The 13,397-nt window shown below is 31.7% G+C and overlaps 3 protein-coding genes and 1 long non-coding RNA gene across 4 annotated transcripts in view; 3 read left to right on the top strand and 1 right to left on the bottom strand.

The window, feature by feature from the left end:
• Positions 1-13,248, bottom strand: part of LOC146919809 (uncharacterized) — a 43,559-nt gene extending 30,311 nt beyond the window's left edge. The window contains exon 1 of the long non-coding RNA XR_015011609.1: positions 13,097-13,248. This is a non-coding gene — a long non-coding RNA (uncharacterized LOC146919809). The remainder of the gene's footprint in view (positions 1-13,096) is intronic.
• On the top strand, positions 1,144-2,110 carry LOC146919815 (uncharacterized). The gene has a single exon (XM_085713213.1). It carries the CDS (start codon positions 1,315-1,317, stop codon positions 1,879-1,881), a length of 567 nt encoding a protein of 188 aa, XP_085569339.1. The 5' UTR covers positions 1,144-1,314; the 3' UTR covers positions 1,882-2,110.
• LOC146919816 (uncharacterized) lies at positions 3,100-3,890 on the top strand. The gene has a single exon (XM_085713214.1). It carries the CDS (start codon positions 3,168-3,170, stop codon positions 3,732-3,734), a length of 567 nt encoding a protein of 188 aa, XP_085569340.1. The 5' UTR covers positions 3,100-3,167; the 3' UTR covers positions 3,735-3,890.
• On the top strand, positions 6,840-11,952 carry LOC146919817 (uncharacterized). Its single transcript, XM_085713216.1, has 3 exons — positions 6,840-7,842; positions 9,178-9,221; positions 9,866-11,952. The coding sequence occupies exon 3, from the start codon at positions 11,157-11,159 to the stop codon at positions 11,721-11,723; it is 567 nt and encodes a 188-aa protein (XP_085569342.1). The 5' UTR covers positions 6,840-7,842; positions 9,178-9,221; positions 9,866-11,156; the 3' UTR covers positions 11,724-11,952.
• Positions 13,249-13,397: the final 149 nt, after the last annotated feature.

Below are 13,397 nucleotides of genomic sequence, written 5' to 3' on the forward strand. Positions count from 1 at the left end.
TGTTCTACTTTTCTTTTGTAGTGCTTGAATTGTTTTGCTAGACTTTGACGTAGCGAGTATACCCGCTACACCGTTATAGCGTTTTGGGGATGGCCGCTATGCTACAGTCTTAATATCAATATATATAATAGGCTATAGGGTTAAATTGGAACAGCATGACCCGGTGAATTGAATAAAACTATTTGCCAGTGACTGTCATTTTAAAGATGAATGGCGAATAAGAAACAAGAAGTATGCACATTTTTAAAACTGGAAATTTTAAACCTGGTTTTGTACAAATTTGTAGTTTACAAAAAACCAGTTACTAAGTTCACACCATGTTTTGGAAAAAAATAGTTTTTAAATTGATTCCCAAAACCAACCTGATTTTATAAGGGGCTTGGTTATGGTTTTAAATTCAACTCAAAATTGGTTTGATATTGCTTTGGTGTAAGTAGAAGTCTGTCTTTGTGTAGTTTTGATGAAATATATGCCTTCACAAAATGTTCTGTACTCGTTGAAGGATTCGCCAACACTTTGGTATACATAAATAACGGGTTAATTAAGTTTTTGGTCCCTATAAATATCTGCAGTTTTGTTTTTAGTCCCTATAAAAATAAATCACACTTTTTAGTCCCTACAAAATTTTTCGTTAGTGCTTTTAGTCCCTATAAAATTTTCCGTCAGCATTTTTAATCCCTATAAAAAATTTCCATCAACATTTTTGGTCCCTAAAATGCTTAAGGAAAATGTCACAGGGACTAAAAAGTGTGATTTTATTTTATAGGGACTAAAAACAAAACTGTGAATATTTATAGGGACTAAAAACTTAATTAACCCATAACAAATTAATAGTGACATGAGAATAGGATTCAACTCAGCAGCAAGTGGGACATTATTTGTGTTGGATACACGGTTTTACTAAAAGTTCAAAAGGAATCATCCAACATATATGCATTTCAAATTCAACTTACACCGTGAGTCATAAGTGAACCTTGCTCAAATCCATTCCACCAAAAAGTTATTCTAATTTTTCCAAATCAGTGTTTATAAATTATCTAATAACTTTAAATTAAAGGAGCTAGTTACAACCACAACTCTAAGAATCTAGTATAAAGGACACATACTTTTAGTTTAAAAACTCTTGGCATAAGAACAAATCTTTATTCAGATTCTAGTACTTTTCTTCTGCAAATTATATCAAGAACCTTACTAAGAATAGGAGGCTTATGAAATCTATATAAAGGACACAAGTCATAATATTGTAACACACATAAACCATAACCATACTAAAGCCTAATTGTATCAAAAGTTCTAAAAAAAAAAAAAAAAACCATGTCAAAATTGAGTTTCCTAAAGTTTCATGGTAGCTTTTCAGCCAAGCCAACATCTCCACGAAAAAATATAGCTCAAAAGAACAGCTTCAAGTCGAGACAAACATCGAGTTCCGAAATGAGTTTCCAACCAAAGAAAGATGAAATGAAATGGGTGTTTGAGAAATTCGACACAAACAAAGATGGCAAGATTAGTCTGGAAGAGTATAAAGCAGCTGCAAGAGCTTTGGATAAGGGGATTGGGGATACTGATGCAGTGAAAGCATTTAAGGCCATGGACTCTGACAAAGATGGCTTCATAGACTTTAAAGAGTTTATGGAAATGTTCAATGGAGAGGGTAGTAAGATAAAAGAAGAGGAGATTAAGAGTGCTTTTCAAGTATTTGATATAAATGGTGATGGGAAAATCAGTGCTGAGGAATTGTCTCAAATATTTAAGAGGTTAGGAGAGAGTTGTAGCCTTAGTGCTTGTAAGAAAATGGTGAAAGGTGTTGATGGTGATGGAGATGGTCTTATAGATTTGAATGAGTTTACAAGGATGATGATGAATGGCAAGAAATGTGCCTAAGGAATAATATTTTTTTCCGGTATAGAGGAAAATAATATGATTTAGTGTTTCTGAAGTTTTTGTTTATCTCTAATATATCTAGTTTTTTGTTTGTTTGTTTTGTTTTTCTTTTATGAGCGATGAATAAGTTTTTTTGGTTAAATGCTTTGGTGATTTTCATTCTTTTGATAGTTAGTGGTTTCATGTTTTGATACAAGTATATTCAATGTTATTTTGTCTATTGTTTCTATGTCCTTTTTTTTATACTTGATCTACTAATCCTAAATATAAACAAAAAATTGCTACTAAGAAAAATCATTCTCATAATCGTAACTGATTTAAAAGGTCCTATTTTTTAAATTGGTTGTTGTTAAATTGGTTCAATGCTCTTTTTAACTGATTTAGTGTGTTTGGTTATTCGATAGGGGCTGAAAGTGATTTCAAACATATAAACTTGATTTTGATATGGTTTGCTGATGTTAATTGGAATTGATTTTCCCTTTAAAATTGATTATAACTTGAAACTATGATTTATAGCTTTTGATTCCAAATGTAATTTTTACATTTAAATTTATTGTTCAATTCATTTTAAGTGAAAGTATCCAAATATAAATAACTTCACATACAAGTTACAACTTACAACTTAGCATTTAACTAAAATTAATTTTGCAAAATCAATTCATTCAAAATTATTGTTTATCAACGCAGAGCATGACAATGGGGCGGGGTGGGGACGGGTTTTACATTCCCCGTTCGCATACCCAATTCTCATATACTTACCTGTTACCCTACCCATATCCAACGGGGATGAGAAATTGAACCTCATCCCCGTCCCCGACGGGTTCGGGTATCCCCGCCCCATACCCGTCCCCACATTGAATAATTTTTTTATATAAAAAATAGAAGTTTTTTTGCAACCCCTAGAGAAAAATAGAAGTTTTTTTGCAACCCCTAGAGAAATATTGTAATGCATTATCCAAAAATATGTTTACTTTAACATTTGTTAGACCGATTAATTTAGTTGTTCCTTTAAATATCAATGGTAGTTTTTATAACACGGCAATTATCAAACAAATTAACTTGGCATATCAACATAAAGGACACATACTTTTAGTTTAAAAACTCTTGGCATAAGAACAAATCTTTATTCAGATTCTAGTACTTTTCTTCTGCAAATTATATCAAGAGCCTTCCAAGAATAGGAGGCTTATGAAATCTATATAAAGGACACAAGTCATAATATTGTAGCACACATAAACCATAACCATACTAAATCCAAACTGTATCAAAAGTTCTAATAAAAGACCATGTCAAAAATGAGTTTCCTAAAGTTTCATGGTAGCTTTTCAGCCAAACCAACCTCTCCACCAAAAAATATAGCTCAAAAGAACAGCTTCAAGTCGAGACAAACATTGATTACCGAAATGAGTTTCCAACCAAACAAAGATGAAATGAAATGGGTGTTCGAGAAATTTGACACAAACAAAGATGGCAAGATTAGTCTAGAAGAGTATAAAGCAGCTGCAAAAGCTTTGGATAAGGGGATTGGGGATACTGATGCAGTGAAAGCCTTTAAAGCCATGGACTCTGACAAAGATGGCTTCATAGACTTTAAAGAGTTCATGGAAATGTTCAATGGAGAAGGTAGTAAGATAAAAGAAGAGGAGATTAAGAGTGCTTTTCAAGTATTTGATATAAATGGTGATGGGAAAATCAGTGCTGAGGAATTGTCTCAAATATTTAAGAGGTTAGGAGAGAGTTGTAGCCTTAGTGCTTGTAAGAAAATGGTGAAAGGTGTTGATGGTGATGGAGATGGTCTTATAGATTTGAATGAGTTTACAAGGATGATGATGAATGGCAAGAAATGTGCCTAAGTGATTATATTACTCCGGGATAGAGGAGAATAATCTGGTTTAGTGTTTCTCATGATTTTGTCTACCTTAAATATATCTAGTTTTTTGGTTTGTTAGTTTTGTTTTACTTTTATGAGTGATGAATAAATTTTTTGGTTAAATGCTTGGTGATTTTCATTCTTTGATAGTTACTCGTTTGTTGTTTTGATACAAATATATTCAATGTTATTCTGTCTTTTGATTCTATGTCCTTTTTTTTTTACACTTGATCTACTAATCCTAAATATAAACAAAAAATTGCTACTGAGAAATTGGTTCAAAGCTCTTTTAACTGATTCAGTGTGTTTGGTTATTCCATAGGGGCCGAAAGTGATTTCAAGCGCATAAACTTGATTTTGATATGTTTTACTGATGTTAATTGGTATTGATTTTTACTTTGGAATTCATTATAACTTGAAACTATGATTTGTAGCTTTTGACTTCAAACGTAATTTTTATTCATCCCTCAACTACAAGGAGGGAAAGGGCAAAGGGAAATTTTAAGCTTTTCATATGCCTTGTTCACATGTAATAGTAGTGTGTTCTAGTTTTAATCATGACTACCAACGACATATCCATCAAATTTACTACACCAGTAGTGTATTCAATGTCCGCAATACTAGTTTGAAGTAATTCAACTCCCCTTCATATAGAATCCAATACTATGACACAATATGAAGTGTAAAAAATGATCATTTAAATAGTACTCGCATTACGAGTGAAATGGATATGGTGGAAAAAAATCCAAAGACAAGTTGAATATGTTGTATGACCGGCCATTCAAAAAAAAGTGGGGCATTTTGGTATTTTAATTTTTCCAATAGGCAATTTGTATATAATAAAATAAAGGCTAAAATATGGTTTTGATCCCTGCAAAATAGGTCAGTTTTGGTTTTAGTCCCTGCAAATTTTTTTTTATAGCTTTTGGTCCCTGCAAAAATAGGTCAGTTTTGGTTTTAGTCCCTGCAAAAAAAATTTATAGCTTTTGGTCCCTGCAAAAATAGGTCAGTTTTGGTTTTAGTCCCTGCAATTTATTTTTATAGTTTTTGGTCCCTGCAAAAATATGCCAGTTTTGCTTTTAGTCCCTGCAAATCTTTTATAATTTTTTTTATAAATTAAAAAATTCTGGAAAATTGAAAAATTAATAAAAAAATTAAAAAAATTCTGGAAAAATTAAAAATTAATAAACAATTGAAAAAAATATTAAAAAAATTCTGGAAAATCGAAAAATTAATAAATTTTTTTTAAAATTCTGGAAAAATTAAAAATTAATAAAAAAATTGAAAAAAAATATTAGAAAATTCTGGAAAAATGAAAAATCAATAAAAAAATTGAAAAAAAATATTAAAAAATTCTGGAAAATTGAAAAATTAATAAAAATGTAAAAAATTGAAAAAAAACGAAAAAAATTAAAAAAATCTGGAAAAATTAATAAAAATAAAAAATGATTAAAAAAATAAAATAATCTAATAAAATGAAAAATAATGAAAAAATTCTGGAAAATAAAAAATATTCTGATTAGTATATATGTCGAAATTTTGAAATTCTGGAAAAAATGTATTTTTCGAAATTTTGAAATTTTGATTAGTATATATGTCGAGCTTAGGCTTTTTCCCTTATTCTCGGTTTATAAATAGCCAAAAGTTCCCGCTTTATAAATACACAAAAATTCCCAGAAAAAATACTAATGAAAATTTCGAAATTTCGAAAAATACATAAAAAACCTAAGCTCGGTTTATAAATACACAAAAATTCCCGAAATTTTTTTGAGAAATAATAATGAAAATTTCAAAAATTTCGAAAATTTTTCATTAAAATTTTATTTTTCCAGAATTTCATTTTTATTTTCGAAAATTTAAAATTTCATTAAAATTTATTTTCCAGAATTTTTATTTTCCAGAATTTCATTAAAATTTTAAATTTCGAAAATTTCATTTTTCCAGAATTTTAATTTTTTTAGAAAATTTTCGAAATTTTATTTTTTCCAGAATTTTTTAATCTTTTTTAATTTTTCCAGATTTTTTTTAATTTTTTCCTTTTTTCATTTTTATTAATTTTTCAATTTCCTAGAATTTTTTAATATTTTTTTCAATTTTTTATTATTTTTCCAGATTTTTTTATTGATTTTTCATTTTTCCATAATTTTTTAATATTTTTTATTAATTTTTAATTTTTCCAGATTTTTTAAATTTTTTATTAATTTTTCGATTTTCCAGAATTTTTTAATATTTTTATTAATTTTTAATTTTTCCAGAATTTTTTAATTTTTTTATTAATTTTTGAATTTTCCAGAATTTTTTTTAAAAAAAAAAACTATAAAAAAATTATAAAAGATTTGCAGGGACTAAAACCAAAACTGGCATATTTTTGCAGGGACCAAAAACTATAAAAAAAATTTGCAGGGACTAAAACCAAAACTGGCCTATTTTTGCAGGGACCAAAAGCTATAAAAAAAATTTGCAGGGACTAAAACCAAAACTGACCTATTTTTGCAGGGACCAAAAGCTATAAAAAATTTTTGCAGGGACTAAAACCAAAACTGGCCTATTTTGCAGGGACCAAAACCATATTCTAGCCTAAAATAAATGGGTTAAATATGTTTTTAGTCCCTATAAATATGTCAACTTTTCGTTTTAGTCCTTCTAAAATTTTCCTTCGACTTTTAGTCCTTCTAAAATTTTCAATCACTATTTTTGGTCCCTATTTTTTATTTAATTTTTGTATTTTTTATTCAAATTGTGCAGAAATGTGTAAAATATTCTAAAAAAAATTCCTAAAAAAAATTAGAATTTTTTAACAAAACACAAATTAAATATGAATTTTTAACCGTAAAACATATAAAAATTCATATTAAATTCATGTTTTGTTAAAAAATTCTGAATTTTTTTTGGAGTTTATAATATTTTGAATTTTTCTGGAAAATTTTATTAAATAATATGAATTCTACATATGAGTTTACTTTAAAAGAGGGATCAAAAGTGAAAATTGAAAATTTTATAGGGATTAAAAGTTGAAGAAAAATTTTAGAGGGACTGAAACGAAAAGTTGACATATTTATAGGGACCAAAAACATATTTAACCCAAAATAAATCTCACAAAAAAGGCAGGCAGTTTGGAAAAAACTCTAACATTGTCGTTGCAGCCACGCGCCACAGTCGGAAATGGCATCTCAAGTTAAGACTAACGATGGCGATGGCCAAAACGACACCGGAACCCTAACTTTACCATCATCAGCACCACCACCTCCCGGAGATGATTCTGTTCTTCCATTTGAGCTGATAACAGAGATTCTATGGAGGCTTCCCGTCAAATTACTCATGAAACTCAAATGCGTCTGCAAATCATGGAATTCACTAATTTCCTCCGATCGCAAATTCGCGAGGAAACATCTTGGCATGTCAAGAATGAACCCCAAACTCATTCTAACCAACTTATCTGACAGAAGCTTACCCGATTTCTTCTCTCACATAGTTTATCCTCTCAGGCATCATCGTCAACGGCACACATATCAACTGCCCTCTCAACACTCAAGTTACCACCACTTTGTTTAGACCTAATAAACGACTATTTCACGCTGCCTATTGGAACAAAGTTTATTCACGCTGCTTTGTGGAACCCTTCCACTGGAAAATACATTGTACTGCCCTCTTTCAACGAACCACCGCCCCTAAAGAACGGATTTGTTAAGACACTATATAGCTTTGGTTATGATCATTTCTCTGATAACTACAAACTTGTTGCTGTTTCGAGGGATTGCTTGTGCATCCTTGCTGGATTTTTAGGTCGCATGGTTTCCGATATTTGGCTTATGAAGGAATATGGAAATAGAGAGTCTTGGACTAAATTGGTCAGTCTTCATAGCGATTACTATAACTCTATTAATAAGGTACTTTATATTTTTGAGGACGACCAAATGCTGCTAGAGGTTACGAAGGCGCTCCAATCGGAGTTGGTTGTTTACGATCCTATATATAGTACTTTGAATACTTTGAAGATTCAAGATATTGAAAATTTCAAAGCAATCTTCAAGGTTTTGGGGCTACCGGAAATCTACATTGAGAGTTTGATATCGCCTTGTTCTTAATGTTAGGTATGCATGTGCTATACCATCTGTGCATTAAATTCAACTGCAACTTTATGTCTAACTTCGGTTCCTGTTATGTTTTGTATGTTTTTACTTTATCAATAGCATCTTAATGTGGATCGTTGTTAATTACCAATCGATATGTCCAACATGGAAAATTATTGTATTTGTTTCATTTATCTGTTTGTTAGAGTTATTTGTTCTTTGTTGTGCATTACATTTTATTAGAAATCGTGGTTGGGCCTAACACAACCCCACAAAACCGGCTTATGAGGTGAGGATTGCCCCCACTTATAAACAAATTGTCAGGCCAACTCCTAACCGATGTGGGACTCTTAACACACCCCCTCACGCTCAGGATTACACATCTGAAGCGTGAACATAAATGACGGGTGGCCCGATAACGGAAACCTGATAACAGGTGGCCCAAAGAATCGTGAAGAGGCTCTGATACCATATTAGAAATCGTGGTTGGGCCTAACACAACCCCACAAAACCGGCTTATGAGGTGAGGATTGCCCCCACTTATAAACAAATTGTCAGGCCAACTCCTAACCGATGTGGGACTCTTAACACATTTTATACAACCTACAATCATGCATTGCATTAGATGGTGAGTGGTTTGGTTTTCTAAGATTGGAATAAGTATTTAGATGTTTACTACGTCAATAGTATGTTTGTTAGCGTATCTGCTACCTGCTGCACAGATCCTGTTGTGGCAGTAGTAAACTAAAAACTACCTGATTAGTGGTTAGAACTTAGAACTCAATCAGAACCTCGTCTAAGTCTTACTTGGTCATCACAGTATATCATATCTGTGATAATGATTCCCTAGGCTCCTCTCTTTTGCCCTCCCATTCATTTCATCATCTGCTTTGACATTATTACTAATTGTTTTCATGTGGGTCAGTTGAATCTGACCTCTCTATATCTCGATACTGATCTGTTTAGTGGGTCTATGGTCTTCCAAAGTTAGGAAGGCTGAAAAGTGTGACTCATTGGGTCCTAGTAATAATTGTTTTTAGGGTCTTGTTAACGAGTGCCCCCGGGGCACTCTTTAAGCATTCTAAATTAAGTAATTATTCCATAAAATTGTCAAAGTTTTCAATTTCCAATGCACTTTATTACACAAACTTTCACAAAGAGTTGCCATTTGAAGTCCTTAACTAGTGCCCCGGGGGCACTAGTTAACTTTTCCCTAGTTTTTATATTTGCTCTATAAAACTGTTTTTGCCAATTTTGTTTACCATTTAGTTTACACCAATTTGTATATGGTTATTGTTACATATTTGTAAAATGAAAAACATCAATTTGATTTTTCACTCATCATTCTATGTGCAGCTTGGAGGGCTTCTAACAGCTGAGATCTTGGCTTTCTTTGGAATGTAAGTTCTCTTAAAACTACTTGAATGACTATATTTGTATTATGGGTTTCTCTTAGCCATTTACGATAATTATTTTAAATCCAAGGGTGCTTGAGAAGTTAAAAGTGGGTGTAGTTAAAGAGGATTTTACCGTTGCTGGATCTGGGAGACATATAAAGTTTAATTTAATAAAGATATTGTTCTAGCAAAATAGGGTGACCTCACATAATCTGCTCAGGACATTGTGGAAGCTTACAGATAAACCAACAAGAGTTAAAACTGAGCCGTTGCCGCATAAGTGTTGAAGAGTTCATTTTATTAACTTATTGGCCCAAATATAAGACACAAATGTGTACAATAATATGTACTACAAAATTGAAAATTAGTATAAATCATATTACACCCATCAAAGAGCGTGCATTAGATAGCAAAAAACTAGGACCTGAGACAGTCAAATGAAAAGTTGTAGTTCAAACTTGAGGAGTACTTGATGCATTGTCTGTAGGAATTTCATGACTTTATGTAGCTAAGGTTTTTCTAGAAATGAAACAAGTTTTTTACCAATAATATCATTCATAAAGTTGATCCTATGTTGTAAAGTGTGATTCTGACCCTGTTTTTTTTCTTTCTTGAGAGTTGCATTTGAGAATTTTTTATAATTGTAGGTTGTGAAGGAGCCCTTTAAATGCATCGTTTGGCAATACTGCAGATGATTATGCCCGTAGACATTGGAGAATGCTCCAGTTTTTCCTTTCTTTCGTTTATTTTATTTTAAGCCTTGGAGGTTAGAACTTATTTCCTATTTTTCTTTATGTCCTGTTTGAATGTTAGATGTGTTATGTTGAGCTTTGGAGACTAGAACTTATTTGCTACTTGAATTATATTATGTTCGAAATATTAATAGCAGTGGACTTTGATGATTAGTAATGAATTTGTGTTTAATTCTGTGCATTCTTCTATGTTCTAATTTTCATATGTGTAGTGCTTGAATTGTTTCACTAAACTTTGACACCCGCTACACCGTTATAGTGTTTTGGGGATGGTCGCTATGCTACATAGGCTTAATATCGATATATAATAGGCTATGGGCTTAAATTGGAACAGCATGACTCAGTGAATTGATCAAAACAATTTGCCAATGTCTGTGTCATTTTTGAAGATGAATGGCGAATAAGAAACAAGAAGAATGCACAGTGTTAAAACTGGAAATTTCAAACCTGGTTTTGTACAAATTAGTAGTTAACAAAAACTAGTTACTAAGTTCATACCAGCTACCAGGTTTTAAACTGATTCCTAAAACCAACCTGATTTTATAGGGGCTTGGTTATGGTTTTAAATCCAACTCAAAATTGGTTTGATATTGATTTGGTGTAAGCAGAAGTTTGTCTTTTTGTAGTTTTGATGAAATATGCCTTCACAACATATTCTGTACTCATTGAAGGATTCACCAACACTTTGGTTTACATAAATAACAAATTAATAGTGACATGAGAATAGGATTCAACTCAACAAGTGGGGGGCATTATTTGTGTTGATTACACGGTTTTACTAAAAGTTCAAAAGGAATCATCCAACATATATGCATTTCAAATTCAACTTACACCGTGAGTCATAAGTGAACCCTGCTCAAATCCATTCCACCAAAAAGTTATTCTAATTTTTTCCAAATCCGTGTCTATCAATTAGCTAATAACTTTAAACACAAGTGGCTAGTTAATTACAACCACAACTCTAAGAATCTAGTATAAAGGACACTTAAAAACTTAGTTTAAAAACCCTTTGGCATAAGAACAAAGCTTTATTCGGATTCTAGTACTTTTCTTGTGCAAATCATATCAAGAGCCTTACAAGAGTAGGAGGCTTATGAAATTTATTTAAACAAGTCATAATATTGTAGCACACATAAACCATAACCATACTAAAGCCAAATTGTATCAAAAGTTTAAAAAAAAGACCATGTCAAAATTGAGTTTCCTAAAGTTTCATGGTAGCTTTTCAGCCAAGCCAACATCTCCACAAAAAAATATAGCTCAAAAGAACAGCTTCAAGTCGAGACAAACATCGAGTACCGAAATGAGCTTCCAACCAAAGAAAGATGAAATGAAATGGGTGTTCGAGAAATTTGACACAAACAAAGATGGCAAGATTAGTCTGGAAGAGTATAAAGCAGCTGCAAAAGCTTTGGATAAGGGGATTGGGGATACTGATGCAGTGAAAGCCTTTAAAGCCATGGACTCTGACAAAGATGGCTTCATAGACTTTAAAGAGTTCATGGAAATGTTCAATGGAGAAGGTAGTAAGATAAAAGAAGAGGAGATTAAGAGTGCTTTTCAAGTATTTGATATAAATGGTGATGGGAAAATCAGTGCTGAGGAATTGTCTCAAATATTTAAGAGGTTAGGAGAGAGTTGTAGCCTTAGTGCTTGTAAGAAAATGGTGAAAGGTGTTGATGGTGATGGAGATGGTCTTATAGATTTGAATGAGTTTACAAGGATGATGATGAATGGCAAGAAATGTGCCTAAGGAATAATATTTTTTTCCGGTATAGAGGAAAATAATATGATTTAGTGTTTCTGAAGTTTTTGTTTATCTCTAATATATCTAGTTTTTTGTTTGTTTGTTTTGTTTTTCTTTTATGAGCGATGAATAAGTTTTTTTGGTTAAATGCTTTGGTGATTTTCATTCTTTTGATAGTTAGTGGTTTCATGTTTTGATACAAGTATATTCAATGTTATTTTGTCTATTGTTTCTATGTCCTTTTTTTTATACTTGATCTACTAATCCTAAATATAAACAAAAAATTGCTACTAAGAAAAATCATTCTCATAATCGTAACTGATTTAAAAGGTCCTATTTTTTAAATTGGTTGTTGTTAAATTGGTTCAATGCTCTTTTTAACTGATTTAGTGTGTTTGGTTATTCGATAGGGGCTGAAAGTGATTTCAAACATATAAACTTGATTTTGATATGGTTTGCTGATGTTAATTGGAATTGATTTTCCCTTTAAAATTGATTATAACTTGAAACTATGATTTATAGCTTTTGATTCCAAATGTAATTTTTACATTTAAATTTATTGTTCAATTCATTTTAAGTGAAAGTATCCAAATATAAATAACTTCACATACAAGTTACAACTTACAACTTAGCATTTAACTAAAATTAATTTTGCAAAATCAATTCATTCAAAATTATTGTTTATCAACGCAGAGCATGACAATGGGGCGGGGTGGGGACGGGTTTTACATTCCCCGTTCGCATACCCAATTCTCATATACTTACCTGTTACCCTACCCATATCCAACGGGGATGAGAAATTGAACCTCATCCCCGTCCCCGACGGGTTCGGGTATCCCCGCCCCATACCCGTCCCCACATTGAATAATTTTTTTATATAAAAAATAGAAGTTTTTTTGCAACCCCTAGAGAAAAATAGAAGTTTTTTTGCAACCCCTAGAGAAATATTGTAATGCATTATCCAAAAATATGTTTACTTTAACATTTGTTAGACCGATTAATTTAGTTGTTCCTTTAAATATCAATGGTAGTTTTTATAACACGGCAATTATCAAACAAATTAACTTGGCATATCAACATAAAGTAGTTTTCTGCATTCGGGACGGGTTTGGGTATGGGTTCGGGGAGGGTACCTATATACCCGTTACCCGTCCCATACCCGTGTTTTGAAATCAGGGAAAACCCAAACCCAGTCAAAACGGGGAAAACCCGTCAAATTGGATTTGGTTCGGGTGGGTAATCACGGGTATGGGTTTTGTTGCCATGTTTGCAAAACACACTTAATTGAACTAGAAAAAAAAAATGTATGCAGCAGTGAATAGAAAGAAACTTCTAATGCACATAAACTATGCTCAATAATTCAGAAACTATGCAGCTACCTCTAATGAGTTTCCCCAATAGCTTATCTCCACCGAATTTACTTGACATATTCCATTTTCACTTGCTCTTCAAAGCATCCATTAGCATACAAAATGTCACTGTATTATTATAATTAAATTGATGAAAAATGAATCTTCTTAAGATGATTGCCATTTGGAGATTAAAATGATTTGTCCCTATAGAAGGGTAAGGAGCCAACGTGATTGCCAAGCAATAGAACAAATCTATTTGTATGATTGAAAGTTTGGAACCATCTTCAAATTTGTTTTATTTTATTTTTTACTCCAAATGTAGCAGGTT

The sequence above is a fragment of the Medicago sativa genome, chromosome 5 (assembly GCF_051527215.1).
Source record: "Medicago sativa cultivar Bolivia chromosome 5, Bolivia_mono, whole genome shotgun sequence".
Classification (NCBI taxonomy): Eukaryota; Viridiplantae; Streptophyta; class Magnoliopsida; order Fabales; family Fabaceae; genus Medicago; species Medicago sativa.

Bases quoted from the DNA above. Each gene is read 5' to 3' on its own strand.
- LOC146919815 (XM_085713213.1), top strand. From the start codon at position 1,315: ATGTCAAAATTGAGTTTCCTAAAGTTTCATGGTAGCTTTTCAGCCAAG.
- LOC146919817 (XM_085713216.1), top strand. From the start codon at position 11,157: ATGTCAAAATTGAGTTTCCTAAAGTTTCATGGTAGCTTTTCAGCCAAG.
- LOC146919816 (XM_085713214.1), top strand. From the start codon at position 3,168: ATGTCAAAAATGAGTTTCCTAAAGTTTCATGGTAGCTTTTCAGCCAAA.